The following is a 23,259-nucleotide window of genomic DNA, read 5'->3' as shown; positions in this document are numbered from 1 at the left end:
TGCGATTGGCTCAGCCAGCAGCGTTGCCACACTCAGTAGGCGTGACAAAGTCAGTTTGGCTTTATTCTGCAGGCATCCTCGAGCCGATTGAGACGCCCCAGCCTTCGCCCGGCAGGTTCAAGCTTCTCAAGAGCAGAATATGTTTAATCCAGCGTGCGCTCCTGTTGCTGGGCCTCGCTGATAAAGCACCGTCACAGGAGCCTGTGGGCGGCTGCTGCTGCTGCTGTTGTGATTGTGTCTAAATCTAATCACTACTATCCTGTTCTGGATCTCCCAGGTTCAGGCCGCCCCAAGCAGGAGAGTTTATTTAATGGACAGAGCTGATTTATAGCGGAAGAGGACAATTACGTGTCTGTTTGTTGCTCATCACAAAAAGCCCTCAAAGTCAGCCTGAGTGCACATGTGACTGTCACTGGATGGGGGATGGGGATCTGTAAGTCTTTATAATGACCTTTTATCATAGTACTAAGTCATAATATTGACTTAATATCTCAACATAATGACATATCCCAAATAATGACGTAATATTTAAAAACATTGATGTAGTATTTCACAATAATGACATAATATCTTAAAACATTGGCTTAATATCTCAAAATATTGACGTAACATCTCATAATAATGACTTAATATCTCACATTGGCTGAAATGAGCTTCCATAAATATCAGCCGGAGCTTATTTTTATCCCACAGCCGGAGTCGTGTGTGTAGGTTTCATTTTGACTTTGCTGGGAGGGACACACTCCTGCCCGCCAGGCTTCCCTCTGATTGTTTTCACACAGTAAATGGGTCTGTTGCCCCGAACGCTCAAATTCGGCAAATCGAATCACACGCTGTTGTTCCTCAGCGACAGGTGAAAGGCAGCCTGCAGGAAACACTTGCAGCAGAGAGTCGGCCTCAGTGGGGGAAAGGAGGTGATGTCATGTGTTTTTATGGTTGGCTGCAGTCCTTTAATGATAGGGCCTCTGCATGCTGGCTCTGTCGTCTCTGCTGCGATTATAAGTTGGATATTCAGCTTTTTTCTCAGCAGTGATGCAATAAAGGTGGTTGAAAGTTATGATGTCAGTGTTTTTGGGGGCATTTTTGCCTTTAATTTGATAGTCGACGACCATAATGTCGTCAAGAATGGTGATTTTGTTTCGGTATCTTATTGACTGCACTGTCGGTACTTCGTAGAACATCTCGCCAAAGGACTGCAGTTTGACAGTTAGAAAGCTGGCTAACATTTACGCAAGCATGTTCTTATAAATCTAGAAAATCAACCACAGAAGGTTGTTTTATTAAATAAATAAATTATTTTTAAGAGTGTTTGGTTTGTCTGTTCTGGGCTACTGTAGAAACATGGCGGTTCAACATGTCGGACTCCGACAGAAGAGGACCCTCCTAAATGTTACACACTGGATGTTTGGTACATGGTATCTCAAAATATTGACTGAATATCTCAAAATATTGACTGAATATCTCAAAATATTGACTTAATATATTATAATTTCTCATTATTTTGAGAAGGTTTCTCATAATGATTCTCAGAATTCTTTCTGTACGTCACACTGACACACATGAGCTTCCATACAGTCGCGTTTAATGCGTTGTTCAGAGAGTCACAGCTCTGACTAAACAAATTAGTAGCGCGGTGATGAAGGGCTCCAAACAACCATAATCACAACCTCTAGGGAAATATGCAGCAGGCCGAGTCCAGGGAGGGCCGAGTGCGTCCGGGGGGAATTTTTATTAGAGAGCGCCAACCGTCCTGCTCCACTGAACGAGAGTAAGTCTGAATCATAACCGGAGAATAAGGTCAGATCAGGATCAAAGTCCTTAAAGCTGCAACGATGGGACCTACAAATAGAAAACAAACCTCCGCGTGATTGAATCCAAAGGCTGCGTTTATGTCTGAGGTAATATTCAATAAAAGTGCAGATGTGGAGGATGCTGGGAAATATCTAAGAGCTGGCTCTTGTGTCCCTCATGGACCATTATACTGACTGGATTACATAATCAGATTACAACTATAAACAACCCAGATTACATTTAAAACATACAAACATTCTTTACTCACATAGAAATAAAAGCACTTACAGTAAATATAATAGTAAAACAGCTCTGAAGGACGTTTCTACTGGCTGTTTCTGTATAAAATAACTGGAACTTTAAATAAGGTCGAGTCTCTGATGCAGAAAATAATAATAATTCATTAAAACTGAAGAATGTAAGCAGGAGTAAAAGTAAAACGTTATAAACTAAATACTAAAGCAGATAAAATACAGTAACAAAGTGTTTGTACCTCTGAAATGTCTAACAACGTTGTCAACAATTACTTGATTACATCTTTAAACTATGGAAGTTTTATAAAGAAGAAAGAAAGAAAGAACTATCACAACCAACGCTTCATTAACGGAGATAAATCTCCATATTTTGGCCTTTTCCACCAACCGAACCGACTCCGTTCGAGCTCTTTTTGAATCGTTTAGAAACTAGTTCAGAACCAGAAGAGTTATTTTCCAAAAATTATTCCTCAATTACAAAAGTTCTGCTCAAACACTGGTGGAAACACAGTTCAGCAGTTTTAAGAACCAAAAATAATTCAAAATAATGATATTATTAATATCTCAAATTAAGGACTTATTATCTCAAAATAATGACTTAATATCTCAAATTAATGACTTATCTCAAATTAATGACTTAATATCTCAAAATAATGACTTATTATCTCAAAATAATGACTTAATATCTCAAAATAATGACTTAATATCTCAAATTAATGACTTATTATCTCAAATTAATGACTTATTATCTCAAAAAAACAAGTAATTATCTCGAATTAATGACTTAATATCTCAAATTAATGACTTAATATCTCAAAATAATGAGAAAGTTTATCAGTATTTTGTATTTCAAAATATTGACTTTGAGATACTAAGTCAGTATTTGGAGATAGTTTCTCGTTATAAAGACTTACAGAATCTTTATTATTATAAATATACATATATATATATATATATATATATATATTGGCATTAATGTGCTTCCACAGATTTGACAGCTCATGTGATGTCTTACAAAAAATAAAATATCTCAGAAGATAAATTAATGTTCAGCAGCGACAATAAATGTGTGAAAACTGGAGGGAGAGAAAGAAACTTTCAGCCTTTGTGGAGGATAAATCTGAAACGCCTCCAACCTCACAGCCTGAAAAACACTTTATGCTTCATCAGATATGAAAAACAACATCCTCTCTTCCCCCCTCTCTCTCCCTCTCTCTCTCTCTCTCCCTCTCTTCAGAGGACAGTTTGAAGCCTGGGAGGAGAGACGCGCAGCGGGCACCAGATGCAGGGATTGGTCGGACGCTCCACGTTGCACAAAGCCCTTAAAACAGCAGCGTAGAGCAGCAACAACAGCAACAGCAGCAACCGGAGGAGGATGAAGCAACCGGAGCATCCTCTTCATCCGAGCCCAGCCGCACGTACGTAGCCCGCGGTGCAGGAAAACAGCGGACAACCGGGGGAAGAACCGGGGATATCTGCCTGCAGAGAGCGGGGTGATGGACTGATGCTGTCCTATTAAAAAGCTGCATCTGTTGGATAATAATAATAATAATAGTAATAGTAATAGTAATAATAATGGGGTCCAGACTGAGCAGGCAGAGCAGCCTGGACAATGAGAATTTCTCCAAGAAGCGACGCAGGCTGTTGGACGGTACCGGGGAGGGCGACAGGGGCGGCCGGGGCGGGGGGGGGGACTTTCTGTTCGCGCTGATGCTGAAATCAGACAAGCTGCCGGGGATGCTGCGCAGGACCAACCACAGCCCGTACATGAGGAGGGTGGCGTGGATCAAAGACATCCAGAAGCTGCTGAGAGACCGCAGGATGGAGCAGGCGGCCGACGTGCTCAAATTACTGAGGAAGGTGAGGAGAGGGGGGGCACCCTGGATGGGGGGGGCAACAAGCAACAAGCAGCTGTTTGTTTATGTGGATCCTGCAGGGTCAACCCAGACCTGCACCTGTGGCACCTTTAAACATACAATATGTCACATTTCTGCTTTAATTACACTGTATATAAAAATATATATATATATAAATAAACTCTTTATGTGACATTATCAACAATGTCTCTAACTCATTTTATTCAGGTAGTTTCACCGGTCGCCTGTCGATGGCGTCACATCCCCTTTGTGCCTGCGTCAGCGTTGTGGTTGTCTGCCAGAAGCTGTCATACATTGACTGTTGATCCAGTGTGAAGCCACATTGTCACCATCCACTGTTTAGATCTTGGTGCTTTTTAACTCTAGATTTGAACCGGATGAAGGATTTTAGTCATCGGACGTCTGGATCTTAAGTTATCAGAGAAACAAGCTGAGCTAACGTTGGCAGCAGCTCGGCTCAGTGCGCTAGCGTCATAGCCTTTACCTGTTCTATCTGTACTCTGAAGGGGAGGGGCTTACTTCAAGATTTTAAGTCTGAAGTTGATATGATTGGTTCAAAAGTTGCTACATTTATATGAAAAATATTTACGGAGCAACAAGAGAACGATTAACGGAACAAGTTTTCTTTATAAAAGCTGCTATACAGATATTTGCACATTTTACTCGTTTAGTACTTTAATACATTATCTGCTCCGAATACTCGTTCAAGCTGAGTACTCGGTTCAACTATAGTGGCAGAAATATATTCTGATTTAATTTGCTTACTTAAATTAAGATATTTAAACTCAAATCCTTACATTATTAGTAAAGCATTGTCTATAAACACCTGAAGGCGGCATTAGAAATCAATACATTATCAAAAATTAGGACATTTTTTTCCAAATAAATGTATTTTTTTAATCAAAATATCACTCTCTAGCTCCGCCCCTGTGACCTCTGACCCCTCATCCAGGTGGCTCTACATGCAGGTACACAGAAAGTAGGCCAGCGTCGTACCAGCGTGACTCACCACTCCCAGTTAGTGTGTGTGTGTGTGTGTGTGTCACTGCATTATCCCCGAATCTTATTGTGTTCGTATGACGGGGCTGATGTGGATATTTCCATCCATCCATCGTCTCTACGTCCGTCCTCGTTTCCTCCAGTAGTCTCACCTCTCTCCGCCTCGCATTAGAGCGCCCTGCCCCCTCCATCCCTCCCTGTAATGGGCTGTAAGCCCCAGAGTCCTCGGCTCCACAACACTAAATATTATTCTTCCCCGAAAAGGTTTTTATTAACTCTCACCTCCAGAGAGAGAGAGATGAGATGAAAATCTAAAAATGTGTTTTTCTGTCGTCATTTTTGGTGATTTTCATTGAAGGATTATTTATTCTATAAGTAGGGATTTTATTTCTGCCTTTTTGGCTGATGAAAATCTCTAAAACCCACCGGATCAAATCAAAAACGCACCGTCATCAAGCAGCAAACACCATTTTATTTTTTATTGTTTCAAAAAGCTCGATCATCAGAGGGGCTGCGCGATTCATTGAAAGGTCGAGTGTAATATCTGATGAGATATAACGCACACAGTAACGTGTGTGTTTGGTTCAGAGCCCCAAATAAACATCCATCATGACTGGGAAAATTACATTGATCTAAAAACACACAACGTCACATTTATCGCATTCTGGAAGAAAAACCTCAAAGTCAGAAAATCAAAGATGTTGTTTGTTACACATCCTGTCAAATTATATTTAAATATATTATATATACCGTACTCAGGGTTAGCTCTGTGTATCGTAGCATAACGTTAGCTCTCCGCCCTGTAGCGTATTGTTATTATCATTAGAGAGTTTATTACAAGCTGAGTTTGAACTTTTCTGAAGAGTAACTACTGTGAGGGATCAAATTTACTGCCCATTGCACTCGTTACCGTTGTTACTACCCGTTACTATCTGTTACCCGTTACTGCCCGTTACTATCTGTTACTACCCGTTACTGCCCATTACAGCCCGTTACTACCCTGTTACTACCCGTTACTACCCGTTACTACCCGTTACTACCCGTTACTGTCCGTTACTACCCGTTACTGTCCGTTACTACCCCTATCGTTACTGTCCGTTACTACCCGTTACTGTCCGTTAATACCCGTTACTGTCTGTTACTACCCGTTACTGTCTGTTACTACTTGTTACTGTCCGTTACTACCCCTTACAACCCATTACTGCCCCTTACAACCCATTACTGCCCGTTACTAGAGCCCGTTACTACCCGTTACTGTCTGTTACTACCCGTTACTACCCGTTACTGTCCCTTACACCTACTACCCGTTACTGTCCCGTTACTGTCTGTTACTACCCGTTACTGTCCGTTACTACCCATTACTGCCCGTTACTACCCATTTCCCGTTACTGTCTGTTACTACCCGTTACTGCCCGTTACTGTCCGTTACTACCCGTTACTATCTGTTACTGCCCGTTACTGCCCGTTACTACCCATTACTGCCCGTTACTACCCGTTACTGCCCGTTACTACCCATTACTGCCCGTTACTAGCCTGTTACTGCCCGTTACTACCCGTTACTGCCCGTTACTGCCCGTTACTGCCCGTTACTGTCTGTTACTACCCGTTACTGCCCGTTACTGACTGTTACTACCCGTTACTGTTTGTTACTACCCGTTACTGCCCGTTACTATCTGTTACTACCTGTTACAACCCGTTATGTCTGTTACTACCTGTTACTGCCCGTTACTGTCCGTTACTGCCCGTTACTGCCCGTTACTGCCCGTTACTACCCTGTTACTGTCCGTTACAACCCTGTTACTCCCCGCCTCATTACTACACATTACTGCCTGTTACACTGTAAACCAGCTCCACTGTGTCAGTGATGTTGGGTCTTGTTGTTTTCAGTCTCTTCCCTCCTGCAGTGGTTGTGCAGCATTAACACACCTGTATAAGAATATAGGTGTATGGCAGACGTGACAGCCGCCTCGGTGATCTCATTTGTTTGCTCGCCCTTGGGCGCCTCTCCTCTGTCTTTTCGCTGTTGGCCAATCCGACGTTAATTACTCTGAAGCCTCGACACGGGAGAGACTGGAACCTCCTTAATCAAGCCAAGGAGATAAACTGGCTCCATGACAGTCTCGTCGCGGGGGGAAACATGGACTCGCTTCCTCTAAAACCAGCTCCACTTTTATTTCTTTTTATCTTTTACTTGCAGGCAGACGTCTGAGAAAGTCTGGATGTTTAAAAGCCTTTAATTGGTGTGTAACTGTGCTCCAGATATGAGAAAGATCTGAGCTTTCTGCTGCAGATATGGAAAAGGATTCGTGGCTTTGTGCCGCGCTCGCACGTGACAATTGATCGTGTCTAAACTCAGAAGAGAGATATTTTTATACCTTGTCTCTCAGAAGGGCAGAAACAGCTCCCCCCCCTCCCTCCTTTGAGTTCAGTCTGTGTTTACTGTTGCCCTCGTTAAAAGGGGAGCCAGTAATGTGGATCTGCCAGCCTCCCACTCAGAACTGTCTATTGCAATCAGTGCCAATTGTGTGTGCAGGTATGTGCGTACAGGTCCTCTCATTAAAGTTTCATCGGCTGCACGAGCGCCCGTCTTTTTTCCTCGTTAGGACCTCGAGGATGGACGTGTTGATGAAGGCAGGTTGTACAGTTCGGTTCACACAGCTGCTCACTGTTGCTCGGGCTCGTCGCACTCGAAAGGTCATCGGAAAAACCTCCCGTTTTTTATGTTTAGGTTAAAATGGAAATCTCACATTCAAAAGAGAAAGAAAGGAAAAAGGAGATACAAATGTTTGACTTTCTGCAGGAGCGTTTTTGAAATATAGTATTTATAGAGAAATTACCTTAAAGGTGTTATATGTAACTTTAGTTAAACCCTTGTTAATAGTGACACCAGTGGCCGTTAACATTAGCCAGCTAAAACCACAATATCACAATATATTTCACAAACTTTGCAGTAACGTTAGCTTTGACTTTGGACTCTGTGTTGTGGTGTTTGTCGGTTGTTTGTAGACGTTAGCGGACTCCATTTATAAGTTAACATTAGCTAGTGTTGCACACTGTTTACACTACAGTGTAACGCGCAGAAACGTCACATTTTCCTGGAAAGTCCAACCCGAAACCTTTACATAGACGTCAGTCCACACGCTGACAACAACCCGTTCACAAATTGGCAATAAACGATGATGAATACATAAAAATAATACGTGAAATGCCTCCAAATCTCACATATAGAACCTTTAACAGATAACCATAAGTGCATCCAGGTGTTCACACCATATGAGCATCAGGGGTTGTTTGTGTTAGCAGGTATGTGCTGTGGCATGTTGGGATATGCAGAGTTGCTCGGGGCCACGTAGGTGTGATTATATATAAACCAAAACACAGCGTTCCCTGTGACCCCCCCCCTCCCCACAGACTCTCCTACTGTAGATGAAAAAAGCTCCTGTAATGAATATTTAAAACTAAACACTTCTTTTATCCCTCCATCTCGAGTCACATTGCCCTTGACACAGCAGGACCTCCACTAATGCGTTTCTTTCCCTCTGGTCCAGAGTCACGCTGCTAAAATACTTAATTGTAATTACTGCAGGATGTTTTTACAGTTTAATCTCGCTGTGATTATGATGCCTCTCCCTTTCTCTCTTTGGTAGGATCTCGGCTTGGAAGGCACCTCGCTCAACGACATCTTATACAAAAACGCTGCCTTCCTCAACCTGGTGGACCCGATCTCACACGAGCTGCTGCTCAGCCTGGCTCGAGAGATGCAGTGTCCCAAGAAGGTCAGCTCACCTTGTTCTCTCTCGCAGAAAAATATCAAAACATCGTGTTGGTATTCTGCAGAAGGAAACTTTCTACCTTCATGGTTTCCTTTCGTTAATCAATAAAAACCCAATCTGAGGATGTTATCGACTTCTACAGGCGGATGGTTGAAAGAAATCCTGCAGATAAATGTTACTTATGAGCAGACAGACGTTGGAATAGCTGTTAGAAATTAGAGTATTTACAGATTCAGGGATTTGTAAAGAGGAAATTATACTTTTTTTGTCCTGATGAAATGAAAAATGCCTTTAAGATTACATCCCCGCTCGTACAAGACAAAACAAATTTATTTTTATATCAAAATCTAATCATTTTTTGTTTGTTTTTCAACCAATAATATTTAAGACATTCATCCGTCAATCAATCTTCAACTTTTAGCGACACAGAACGAGAAAAACAGTCTGTTGGTCGGAGATTAAAAGAGATTAAGAAAGAAATAATCCTGAAGGTGATGAAGGAAGTTATTATTTTATTCACAAATTAATCACATTTTTGGCGCTCGCAATACGCTCGAAAAACTCGTGAAACACGGCACAACATTTGGGCGGTATGTATTCTACGGGTCTTACATATGGGCGGGGCAAAAAGGTTTAACCACGCCCCCTAAAACACAACCGTCAAGACACGTTTGAATTCATTTTTGGTGATTTGCACACGTTGTATTTTAACAAACTCCTCGTAGGGATTTTATCAGATCGACTTGAGATGATTAAACGTTGTTCTGTTTGTAAATAAATATGTTAAATATTCAGTCATACTCATAGCGCCACCTGCTGGAAAGAGGAAGTAAACACATAACCCAAGCATATAGCACATGCAGACTACGAGGGCCCGATCATCACTGCTTTAATATTCAGATTATAATCAGATCAGAAACCCAAACAGAAAAAAAATCTTCAACTTTTTTCAACAACAGAGCGAAGATTCATTAGTTAGTTAGCCTCCCATACCCGGTTTCCAGTGATTTCTGTGGGATAAACAACTAAATAAACAAGATGTACATCCACTGAAATTGATTGATCGATCAATATATTTAACAGTTAGGGGGGTGTTGTCTATGCTAGCTGTGACTGTTGGGTTGGTTTTTAGCTGTGTTTTGTTTTTACTGCACATTAACAGGCTGTTTTCCTTGGTATTATATATTTCTATGATTTAAAAAAACATGTTATATAGCAGAATAAATGCCAACAAGTCAGATTTTAGATCTTAAATTAATTTCGACTTTATATGTAGTTACTGCATTTTGTCTTTGTAGAGGGCTTTATAAGTGGATTTATCTTCTGCCTGATTAATGTGGGATAACAGACTAGATTACCGAGATGTTAGTTCACTAAAATGTATAAATTTATTTTATATAAATCAGATCTTGATCTCTAAGATATAAAATAAAGACCGCTGTGTTTTGTGCACTTACAGAAACTCAGTATGCCTCAACCTCCAGCAGTGAATATTGAATTATTTTGATGTGGGCAATGACCACCAGCAGCCACAACATGGTTATTGAGCTGAAATGACCAGTGTTCACCGACGCCTCTCCTGTGTACTTCCTGTGTTTCCCCCACCGTTGAACACTGCATGTGATTAGATTTTCTCGCTCCAGTTAAATTGTGTTTTGTTCATCAGCAGCTCAGGGCGTCACGAATAATAACAAACCATTCTTTATTCTGTTCATGTTGCAGGTAGAGAAGTTTTTAGAAAATGGAGGAAACTTAGTGTAATAAAGATGTTTTTCTCTCTCTGGCACAAAGAGAAAATCTCATTTAGAGTTTCTCTATTCTGAACCAGAGGGTTGATTCTCTGCTCGAAACCCTACTGGACCCGACCGTACCTGCCGGGTTTGGCCCAAAACTGCTGCTGTAGGTCGGGCTCAGACTGAATTGCATTTACATATAATCATACTTAATATTTTATGCATGCAACTGTAACTAAAGAGTGAATTTATTATTAGTTTTGATAATAATTTGCACAATACTGTCGGACAGAATTAGATTAAAAAACATATATATATTTAATATTTTATTATTTATACTAATTCATGCAACTGTGATTAATAAGTGAATTCATTATAAGTTTTAATAATAATTTGCACGTTATTTACACAATGTAGTTTACATTAGCTTGTAATAACTATTTATTTATGTTAAGCAGAAATTCGGGTTTGGACTCAGGACAGAATTAGATTTAAAAATATGTTTATTTAGTATTTTATTAATAATATATGCAACTAATTAAGTAATTAAAGTTTAAATTTGACTAATAAGTAGTTATAAACTATCAAATTTATTTATTTTAGGCAGAAATTCAGGTTCTGACCCAAACTTCTTATATAAATATATATATATTTCATATTTTATTAATAACTTATGCAACTGTAATTAAAGAGTTATTTGTTGTTAGTTTTGATAATAATTTGCATTATATTAAATATATAATATAGTAGTTTACATCAAGCGTAAATCCGGATTGCTTCCGATGTTCAGACTCATACAGAATGTTAAGGTTCAGGTCGGTTCGGGTCTGATGTTTTGGTCCCGATTAAAACTCTATTCTGAACTGTTTGTGCTTTCTCCTGCAGGACGCAGACACCATAAAGTCGTCTGATAAGATCTGCCGACAGCTGATCTACCACCTGACCCCGCACTCGAAGTGGCTGAGGCAGAGCATGTCCAGACGGAAATCCCAGGCCTGGTAAGCCCTCCTGTCCAGACACCCGGTCCCCTAATAAATCTGCAGCTCGGCTCCACATCGAGCTGTAGAGATTTTCCAATCTTTGTGGCTGACATTGAAGTAGGACAGCGCTCGCCACGGGCTGACCTGACGGGAACGCCGCGGTTACCACAGCTGTCAATCATCGTCCTTTTTAAGTGCAGCGCAGTGGTTGTGCCACCGGCCTCCTCTTCCTCTCTCTCTCTCTCTCTCTCTCTCTTCCAAAGTGGCACAGCTACAAATTTGTCCATCTGTTTGTCGAAGAAAAGCTGGGAGGGTTGCGTTCAAATGTAATTACACTCGTCTCGATGAAAGAGTGAATTGCTTTTGATGTGCAAATGATGAATAGAGAATTAGCTTGTGTACAAATAGGGTTTTTTATTTGTGTGTGTGTGTGTCAGTAGGTGTTGGTTGGTAATCCTATTCATGAACACAAACAGGCATATATCATAGGTCTTTCTCCTGTAATTGCTTATTCCACCGCGCATATAAAGCATTACGTGGATGAAAATAATCTCGGGATTGAGAGGGAGACAATGCGGGGACGGCGAGATGAGACGGGTTCATTGTGAGTCAGTCGGAGGTATCAACACTCAGAATCAGAGGGAGAGCGAAGACGTGTTCACGGGGAATCTGGCATCGAGCTGCAGGAGCAGGGCTTTGTTGTGCTTCCTGGACGTTTAATTCAGCCCAGAAAAGGATTTAACCGACTCTGACAGCCTCTCTGGAAATGTGCAGATACATACGATTGCTAAACTCCGAGCTGAAGGGCCTGGTTTTGGGTTTTCTTTCTAACTTAGTCATGTTTTTGGCTTCATAAACCTGCCGAGAGAGAGAGAGAGAGAGAGAGAAAGAGAGAGACTGGTCTGACACCGGCTGAGACAGCAGGAGCAACATGAATCATTAAAAGCCACCCTAAAACAGAATATTAATACAGTCGCTGTGCGCTCTGACAGCTTCGCCTGTCGTCGTGTTCACGAACAAATGCCTGTCGAAAAGCTGGAGAGAGATGAGACAGAGGCCAGGCTGGAAAATTCACCTCACAAACTCAAATGTCTGGAGTTTTTTTTCTTTTCTTATAAAAGCAGCTGTGTAATAATTTAAATTCTGACAGAAATATTCCCAGACTGGGTGCAGAGTTATTGTTACTAAAGAGAGCAGCTCAATTCGGGTTGTCAGTATTGTATCGCTCTTCCTGACAGGTTGGGAAATAAGAGTTATTGAGGGACAATATTCTTTATGTGTAGGATTTATTGGCAGCTAGTGGTGAGGTTGCAACTCATTCGCTTCACCTTCCCTTTTCCAAGCACGCGGGAGAAACTACGGTGGCTGTGAAACACCCTACTGTAAAGTCATGGCGGTTCAAAATGGCGAACTCCACCACTGTTGCACATACAGATTGAGATACAGTTACACAACTACAATGAAAGTAAAATTTCCCGATTCTTTGCAGTTTGGATTCACCCCAGCTGTTTCCCCCTTATCCAGTGAAGATTTAACCGTCCACATTAACAATAAAATCATGGTACAAATGTAATTTTAAGGTGTATTTTTCCTCCCTTTAACTTCCATCTTTGTTCAGCTGCAGGCAAACTGCCCTCATCTGTGCAACAATACAACAATCTCACCTCTGTGAGGAAACAGCTCAGTCCAGTTTAATGCCCCCGGATCGTTCATCCCTTCATTATCCAGCATTAGCGCTGCACAAATACTGTACACGCACTTCTGACTGGAATGCCGCACTGAATTAATGTCTGAATCTCATTAATCCCGTTAATCTATCTAACTAGTTTATTTGGGTTTTGTTAGAAATGTTGTTGTTTTTTTGGTAATAAGCTTGATGGAAACAGTGACCCAGAAACGCTGCCGCCGCCGCCACCGCCGCCACCTTCAGGATAATTTAATCAAGCTCGTCAGTTTTCACACCGATAACTTCTTGTTCCGTCATCTGACCTCATAATTACCGCGTTCCTTCGTCACCTGAACGCAACCAAAACTACCTTTTAGTCTCCACATTACTGATCTTCGTCACATCGTAAAAAGGTCAGTTAAACATCAAAACGTACATTAAAGGTCCAGTATGTAACATTTAGGAGGCTCTATTGTCAGAAATGTGATATTATATCCATAGGTATGTTTTCATTAGTATATAATCACCAGAATATAAGAAAATATAAGAAATATAATAAGAAAAGTTTATTTATTAGTGTTTTTGTTACCTTAGAATGAGACAGTTAACAGTGGTGGAGTCCGGCATGTTTCTACAGTTACCCAGAACGGACAAACCAAACACTGGCTCCAGAAAGCTGTTCGTGTTTCGCGCTTGGATAGGAGAGGGTGAAGCGAGTGAGTTGCAATCTACAAACCCGCTAGCTGCCACTAAATCAAACACACTGGTCCTTTAAAGCTTCCTCAGAGACTCAACAGTCATTGTTACTAATTGCATCAGTCCAACAAAATACAGAATAAAACAGGGGCGTAAATATAGATTGCGAGTGATTCTGTAAAATAAAATCGGTGCCATTGGCTATATCCACCGAATCAACTGGGCTCAAACCACAACAACCAATCAGAGCCAAGAAAGATGGACAGATGCTATGGGCTAGCAAGCTGATTGTTGAGTGGAAATGAGAGTCACCTGTCAACCATCTTTCTCAGGTCTGATTGGTTGTTTTCATTCGGGTCCGGTGGATTCTTGCATACGTCATTAGGAGCACTAGAACGAGCCAGAGGAACCTGATTTTTTCACACATTGTGTGTCTCATGTTCTACTGTCAGGATGTAGTGAAAGTTACAGCAAATGTGACAAGAAGTTATTTTCATGAAAGTCACCTACTGCAGCTTTAAACACAAAAATTCCTTAAAAATGGTACCAAAGTCAAGGTCAAGGTACCGAACAATAGACAATAAACGCCACTGGAATAAGACACAGCTCTCACAGAAAGGACCCAAACATCCACCGAATAAAAAGATATAGGGAGATGATATTTGTATGCAGGAAGCGTCTTTATTGATATCTGTGGAGTCCCTGCGCCATGAAGGACAATGCGATGTGTTACGTATATATTATATATAAGTGAAATGTCAGGGAGCGGATGTGATTAGACTGTCGTCTCGTTCGGGTCTCTCTCTCTCTCTCTCTCTCTCTCTCTCTCCGTGTGTCGTTTGGCTTCAGCCATCAGAGGGTTTGAAATGAATAAAGAGCTTTACTGTAAATGACTCTGCAGAAAAACCCACACCGGTGTGAGCGGTAACAGCCGGCGGGGAGGACAGCGAGGAGCAGATCAACGCCTGGAAATTTAAAGTTGAACTAAAAACATTGGATTTTATATGACAGCTGCGATTATCCACCTACTTTGTTAACACGTGCATTTTAACTGTTTCTTTAAATCGTCTGAATTAGCATCCAAACCCCTGCGAGTGTGAATATTTATGTTAATAAATCGTAAGAGTGATTTGAATTCGAATGCTGCCTCGTTGTGTTAAATCAATGGCCTCCAGGAGACTGATGAGACACACGTGGAGACACTCTGCTTCCTCTTAGTGGGGCTGGTCGGCTTCATTATGCAGTCTAAATTTAATTGATTGCTTAATTGTGTATTAGTGGTTATTTATTAATTTACTTGAATGTGCATCATGATCGGTGAGCAGACACTGATACTGAAACAGTAAGGTTTCATTTCTGGCTTCAATTCAGCAGTTAGGGATCATTTTCTAGGGACCTTGAGTTGGTTTTATATATTTATATATATATATTAATATTTTAACTTTTATGACATGAGGTCGGTTGTTTTGATTGATCACTGATCGACTGTGAAGACTTTATAATCTTGAAATGACTCAGATTCCTTAAAGTCCACCTGAAACATTAATCGAAGAGCTGTTTGCTTCCTCGTATTTATGTATTTCCTGTAAAAACAGGCCGTTATTGAGGGATCATTGCAGTAGCCGATAGCGCTGTGTGCTACGTCCCCCCAGTCCAGCTCTAGTGGATCCATTAGTGGACTCTGGTGGACTGGCAGCTCCCAGTGAACAGCAGGTCCAGACCGGGACTGAATGCAGCATCTGATGCTGACGGAGGACAGTTTGACTGCAGGGAATAAAGTACTGAGGTGGTTTTATTGCCGGTTTTGGCTCCTGACACCCCGAAGTCAGCTAACTAACTGACATTACTGTCAGCGACAGTTAGCTTCTTTTAGCAACAAGTCTGAGAGAAAACCAGACAATATCCTGTATAAAATATGATCCAGTTTCACCCAAATCACTGATAAAGTTGTGTTTGTACAGTAATCGTACAGTGGCGCTATGAGTATGACTGAATATTTAACATATTTATTTACAAACAGAACAACGTTTAATCACTGATGGTCTTTAGATCATACCGACCAAATCTGAAGTCGATCTGATAAATTCTCTACGAGGAGTTTGTTAAAATACAACGTGTGCAAATCACCAAAAATTAATTCAAACGTGTCTTGATGGTTGTGTTTTAGGGGGCGTGGTTAAACCTTTTTGCCCCGCCCATATGTAAGACCCGTAGAATACATACCGCCCAAATGTTGTGCCGTGTTTCACGAGTTTTCGAGCGTATTGCGAGCGCCAAAAATGTGATTAATTTGTGAATAAAATAATAACTTCCTTCATCACCTTCAGGATTATTACTTTCTTAATCTCTTTTAATCTCCAACCTACAGACTGTTTTTCTCGTTTAAGCCTTTTTTTGTCCGCCAGAAGTCGTCGGCGACACGTTTGTTTTTCCCGTATCGGATTAATCCGGTGGAGGGATGAAATGAAAGGAGGAACCATTCAGACACCCATTTTTCGTGCCTCCTGATGTCTGAAAAAGACGAACAAAGAGGGAGTCGTGTGATCAAAATCTATTCACACCTGCAGGGAGCCTCTGCCAGGCCGCCATTAGGACTTTTGTGCCCGTGGAGGAGATGAGGTTTCTGTCATATAAAGGGCAGACAATGGCGAGGAGGAGGACGGCGCCTCACAAGTATTTGATAAAGATACATCAGCCTCGACAGATGTCTGTATCTCACAGATTTGGTGCTGATTGAACAGCCTTCATGAGTGGGTTTTTTTTAGCAATCAATACAAACGCTCTCTTCAGAAATGAAGCGCCGCTCGGGGGGAACATCCATTTTCAACGTGACCCCAAAAATAAAAAAAACCTCACTTAAAAGCATCACAGCTGACAGGTACTGCAGTGGATGCCACAGTAAGTCAGCGGGCGCCGGAGGATGCTATAATTCACTCTGACACAGAATCAGCGTTACAGGCCACTTCAGTAACAGCTCGAGTAAAACACACCACATCCGCAGGGGGAAGGACGGGCCACCGGTAAACGGGACTGACTGGAAACAAAAGGGCAGAGGGAGTGTGTAAATAATGGACACGTATCTTCAGACACAATGTAAAGCTAATGGCTAATGCTATGGGAAAGTCTCACTTCTCCTCAAATATCCTGCTTTCAAAAGGCCGCGAGTGCAAAAGAGGCACCGAAAAAAAACCTAAATCACACGTTAGATAAAGCTTCCTTCAGTAACATCCACTCTATAAATCACCTGAAACGTTTATTTAACTCAGTGAAATTGTTCAAACTGATTATATTCAACATTATTTTTGTCATTTTTATTCAAAATGTGAAAACAAAATAACTTAATATTACTAATAAAAGAGTTTGTTTTACTATTACATTATTATGCTTTGTCCTATTTTGGGGTTTTTCTTATGGAAATATGAGGCTGTTTTTATCTAACAGACGGTTGCTGATCAACAGAAACAATATTTAGTGATGTTGACAACGATTCCTGACTTTCCATCAAACAACACAACTTGTGCGTAATATTTTCCTTCAATCACAATCAGACGCACAGCGATCAGTATGAACCGTTCGACCTTCATTGAAGGTCGTTAGGATCCTTGTGTTGTACCTCCGGTCACTCTCAGGTGATCTTTGTTGATGTTGATTGGTCTCTAGCTCTGCCCTCTTATATAAGAGACTCTTTCTCTCGCAGACAAAGCAGCCTGATGATCGGCGTTCAGGCCTCAGTCCTGTGTTTTTATTTGAGGATGGAGGTCTGATAGTTCAGATTTTAGTCCTTTGTTTCTCACTTTACTTATATTTCCTCCATCCGACCTCCACACTCCCACAGTTTCTGTTAATTACCAGCATTATTTGTGAATACAAATTACAACTAATTATCAGGTGGCCATTTGTCGCTGCTGTCAAGATGCTGAACTTTAACTCTGAATCTTAAAGCAAATGTACAATAAATACACATTTTTAAAGCATTTTAATTCTTCTTCTTCGTCTCTTTTTTTCATTTAAACAGCTCGTTGTTTTATTCCCCAATAAATCGCAACACGTCTTGCACATTTGACCACAGCCCCGAAGACACGTTTGAGCAATATGTATGAAAATCAGTACGCATGTGTATCATGACCAGACAAACATAAAAGCCTCTTGGACCCATGCCCCAAACCCAACAGGAAGTCGGCCATTTAGAATTTTGTGAATAATGTTCGGTGATTTGCACACGTTGTATTTTGACGAACTCTTCACAGGGAATCGATCGAGTTGACTTCATATTTGGTCGGTGCAATCTAAAGACCATCACAAGTAAGATTTGTGCTATTTGTTGTTGTGCGTTAAACGGCGTGGCACCGAATTTTGACGTTTCGCCATTAAACAAAGTTGTCGTAACTTCTGTGTACTTGACTCGACGAAGATTCAGTCATTCTTTTTGTGAACCAACAGATTATAACGATATGTCAGAGATAAATTTCCACTCTGGGACAACAAACCCTGCTGCACTCGCCACCTTTTACACTTCTGACTGTTGAAATGCTTCATTGATCTTATTGCCTGCAGCTCTTTCTGTGCACATGAACTGTCGTTGACATGTAAAACCTACAAGATCTAGACGAGATAAATTCAACATTCATTCATTACAGTTTTAGTTACTGCATTATATATTATTCACTCAGAAATACTCAGGAACAAACATTGTTGTTCTGTACTGGCCTGTAAATATCAGCAGATCTTTTACAGACGGAAAAGGACTGATTGCTGATTGAAGAGTTGTTTTCCTTTAGTTTCTCCAACAGTTTTGGTGTTTTTCTGAGTTCTGTGTTAACGGTTTTTGAAAAATGTGTGAAACAAATGAGAGTGTGAACACACTTGTGAGACAGAGACTTCTGCTGTGCTAACAAGGTGATGATGATGAAGATAAAGTGGATTCATTAAGTGTGTCTTAGCATTCGAGAACAACCCTAATACCCAGTTCTCTTTCTCTTATCCGTCTGCTCTCCTCTGATTGTTTAACTGGAACCTTCTACATGTGTTTTGGTGCACCCTTAATTACTTATTATATTATTATAAAACTGTCATGACCTCTGACCTCATAATGTTAGAATGAAAATGAGTCTTATTATCTCTTTATTACATGAGCAGCTGCTTTCAGACTCTCCGTGTCCACGCTGGAAGCACAGAGAGTCCGCTGGAGCTTTTACAGTCACTAGAAGCACATTCATGCTGTTTCTGTGTGCTACCTGTGTTGTAACGTTAGCTAAGCTAGCGGCTCAGAGAGGCTTACTCTCCGGTGTCTGGCTAACGGCTAGGTAGCAGCCCGAAGTCAGCAGAGGGTTGGTTGGTTACGTCACCTGCCTCCAGGTGTCTGGATTTTATAGAAATTATCTCGATGTATAAAACCTCTTAAAACCCACCGGGTCGCCTGCTTGAGAGAGTTTTAAGTCGTTTCAATCTCCTACACAAATATAAATGTTTAAACTTCTGTCAATTTGTACATAATGAACATCATTAGATCAGTTATAGATTCTCCACAATTCAATCTTTCACTATATTTTACGAAAACTATCAACACCCAATACAAATACAAGTATAACGTTAATTCATTCTGTCTTAGTAACACGGTAAACAAGAGAGATGGAAAAAAACCTCTGAAGCATCATAATCATCATGTTGTCAAATTTGCTGAACAAAACTAAACAAGAGAAGCAGAAGTTAGAGTTTAGTTTAGTTTTGTACTAAAGGAAATTAAAGGCCTGTCCCAAATAGAGGCCTGTCCTCAATAAAGGCAGGGGGAGTTCGGTGATTTAAGCAAATAAACGCCCGGGCTATTATTAGAAGGTTTGCGGTATGTAAAGTTCCTAAAAATATCAAGGAAACTAATCAATATTCACAGGAAATAATCGGATCAAAATTCATCAAATCTCTGGTTTTACACAAACTTCCTGCAGTTATCCACTGTTTGTGTTCATTATTCAGTTAATCAGCTGTTCTCTACTATTATTATTATTATTATTGAATAAAATATAAAATAAACCCAAAATATGATCAGCTTACTCACTAATAGAAAAAGGTTGGGAACCTTTGGTACAGGTGATCAATTAATGTACGAAGTAACAGTAATTTAACAATATTAAATCCTCCATTAACTAATCACTTAGTCATAGTGAATTGATCATTTATTGATGTTGAAACAGATTCATGATGCATATGTCTGAGGGATAATTTCAGTGAAGCAGTTTGTGAGAAAAATAATACAAATGTTAAAAAATGCCAATAATTCCTTCATCAGATCCATAAAAACAAATAATTTGCTCAACTTTTTTTTCTAAATTTTACCCGTCGTTTCGCTGACTTAAAAAGCAACATGAAAACATAAGAACAGACTCTTCTGCTGGAGATAATTACATCAGAGTGTTTCCAAAAGATTCATCTCTTTCCTTTCATGTCCTATAAATATAACTTCCAAAGTATTCAAGTTTTATATCTTTTTCTAAAGCATCTTTTAAGCAGTGAACGGCTGTGGCTCTGCTGTAAGGAGCTCTGTGCTCCCCGGCTGTCAGAGCTTTAAGCTGCTGGCTCGTTCGGATGTTTTGGCTCCTCTGTTTACACGAGTAAATCCCCATGCTGGAGTCTCTGTGTCAGCCTTCCGCTCCACGCCGGCCCAGCCACCCCCTCCTTTATACAACACAGGAAACACAACATAAAATCAGGGCCTTGCTCCCGAGTCATTCAGCGACCCTGCAGCTAAAACCTGCTCTGTGTGCTTTAAATAATCCAACTCTTCGTTTCCCCCCCAACAGCCTCAAGACAACCTTGCAGAAGAAGCTCTCCAGCGACTCTGTCGACCTGTCCGGCATCCCTCTGTCTGCCCGCGACGTCCGCCAAGTCGCCTTCTACCTCCAGAATAACAGAGACAGCGTGGTGGCCGTGGACATCAGCTTCACGGAGCTCCAGGATGAGAACCTGCGGATCCTCCTGCCTCTCCTCGCCTCGCTGCCCAAGCTCAGCACCCTGGCTCTCAACGGCAACCGCCTCACGCTGTCTATCCTCAAAGACCTCACCGAGATGCTCAAAGACCCCAAGATGTTCTCCAGCCTGGCCTGGATTGACCTGGGCAACAACGTGGATATTTTCACCATGCCGCAGCCGCTGCTGGTCGCGCTGCGCCGCCGCTGCTCCCTGAAGAGCAGCTTACCGACTATCTACGAGTACACTGAGGGCCAGCCCTACTGCTACCACCTGGAGACCTCCATCGAGGAGCCCAGCCACTACGAGGAGGAGGAAGAGGACGAGGACGAAGAGGACGAGGATGACATGGGTAACAAATTTGAGCTGGAGCCGTGGACGCTGGGGGAGAAGCAGCTCTCCAAAGACTTCACCCTGCACTACTGCGAGAGGTGATGGAGGCGTTTCCTCTCTCACGCTTTCTTTCAACTGTGGTTGAAAATGTCGTCCCACGGCACTCTGTTACTTCCTTCGCCCTTTCACACCACGAGCCCAGTCACCCTTCGAAGGGGAACGAAAACTTGTCGTCCCCCCCGGAACACAGCTACCAAGCTAACCCTAAACCATCTCTGAGTTAACCCACACAAGATGACAGCGAAGCGACTTACTGTGTTGGTGGATGGCGCTCTTGGGAACGAGGTGCGGTTTCATTGGAGGGGGGCTGGAAGAGTTAATGAACCGATGCGCTCTCTCTCTCTCTCTCTCTCTCTCTCTCTCTGATGGCGGCAGCTGAAGAGGCCAAATCCCAAGGAGATTCAGATCAGTTGGTCGGATGGAAGAGCAGCATCCCGGCGGTAGCTGAGGTTTTTTGGAAACAGAGGGGGTCCTCCTCTGGGTTCTCTACCGGGACTCTCTCTGGCAGGCAGGGCCTAGCTCCACATTGTGTGTTCTCTGTTAATCTCTCAACAAAAGCTATGACACAAGTTCAACAGACTATACAGCCGACGACCCGTCACGTGACGCCGGCAAAACTGCTAGGTCAAGACTTTTTGCGTGTTCCCCCCCTTTCCAAAATGTCCACTTGTGAATGCCCACGCAGCCCTTGTTGTAGATGTAAATGAGGACACAAAACATGGCTCTGTTGTGGCTATTTTTGTGCACTTTTTGGTGAACAAAAGCAATCTTAGAAGACAACAGGTAGGACTCAACAATGGGTAGCTGTCACTGATTGTTTTTTGTACCTGTACTAAATGCTGGTCTTTGTAATTATTGAGCCGTTGTAGTGTTTCAGTGTATTTATGACACTACAACTGAGTCTGAGCAGCGTCCAAACTGCCCGTCCTAACTGCCGTTTCTGTTGTCCTTTTTTCCGTTTTATCGATGGCCCCTGTGTTTGTTATGAGACACAGCTGTGACTGTTATCTATTGGTTATAGTCCGTCTAACAGTAGCACATAATGATTAAGCTGACCGAAACACTGCAGTGCACTTTAGAGGGACCATTTTTTAAAAACATGTTTCAGTTCCTCCATAGCGTAAGCTCCGTGTGCGTTCTTTATTACTGGAGATATTTACGGTACAATGACGACCAAATGCCTCGTGATCATTAACAACATCTAGAGCTGCAACGATTAGTCTGTTATTCGATTTAATTGTCAACTGTTCAATTAATTGCTGATTGTTTTGAGTCATTTGTTTTCAGAAAAAATGCACAATTTCTCTTGATTCTCAAATGTGGATATTTTCTGCTTTATTTCAGTCATCTTTGAGAGTATGGAAGCCCTTTACTGCCAATGTGACGGTAGGAAAATAACGACTTAGTATCTTAAAATAATGAGACACCTTCAAAATATTGACTTAATATATAAAAATGACTTAGTATGTCAAATACTGACTTAATATCTCAAAACAATGAATTAATATCTCAAAATATGGACTTAATATCTCAAAATAATGACTTAATTTCTCAGAATATTGACTTAATATCTCAAATAATGACTTACAGAATCTTATTTACATCACATTGGTGGTAATGGGCTTTTATACGTCTTCGTGGAACAAAACAAGATATGTGATGACGTCTTTCACTGTTTTCTGGACCAAACAACTAATCCATGAATTGAGAAAATGATCAGCAGATTAATCAATGACGACGGTAATCGTTAGCTGCAGCATCACCTGATATATAATAAATGTTTAAGTGTGTGTTCTGTGTGTTTGTAACAGTAAAACGTCTGATTGCTGCTGTAATTATTTGTGTTATTGTTTTGGTGTTTTGTCTTCTGTCCAACTCTGTAATTATAATAATGACTCTATGACACTGAGCTCAGTGACCTCCTGCTGTGAACAAAATGGGACGTGGCCAATGGGATTACACAATAAAACAGGAAGTAGTCCAGTAAATGTAAATCACACTGTAGCAACTGTTTTAATCTAAGCGACGGAGAACACTGTCCACCTGGTTTATGTTTCGTGTGTCAACGTCTTTCCTCGTAGCCTGTGTGTACTCGTCTCATGCCAAACACTGACTGCCAATAAAAGAACCAAACTGA

At 41.3% G+C, this 23,259-nt stretch overlaps 1 protein-coding gene across 1 annotated transcript; it reads left to right on the top strand.

Annotated features, from left to right (window-relative positions):
• The first annotated feature begins 3,620 nt into the window (after positions 1-3,620).
• Positions 3,621-23,259, top strand: lrrc75ba (leucine rich repeat containing 75Ba). Its single transcript, XM_051423143.1, has 4 exons — positions 3,621-3,905; positions 8,569-8,697; positions 11,313-11,425; positions 20,564-23,259. The coding sequence occupies exons 1-4, from the start codon at positions 3,621-3,623 to the stop codon at positions 21,162-21,164; spliced, it is 1,128 nt and encodes a 375-aa protein (XP_051279103.1). The 3' UTR covers positions 21,165-23,259.

Source organism: Dicentrarchus labrax, unplaced genomic scaffold (genome assembly GCF_905237075.1).
Source record: "Dicentrarchus labrax unplaced genomic scaffold, dlabrax2021, whole genome shotgun sequence".
NCBI lineage: Eukaryota > Metazoa > Chordata > Actinopteri > Moronidae > Dicentrarchus > Dicentrarchus labrax.
This window is presented reverse-complemented; position numbering and strand designations above follow the sequence as displayed.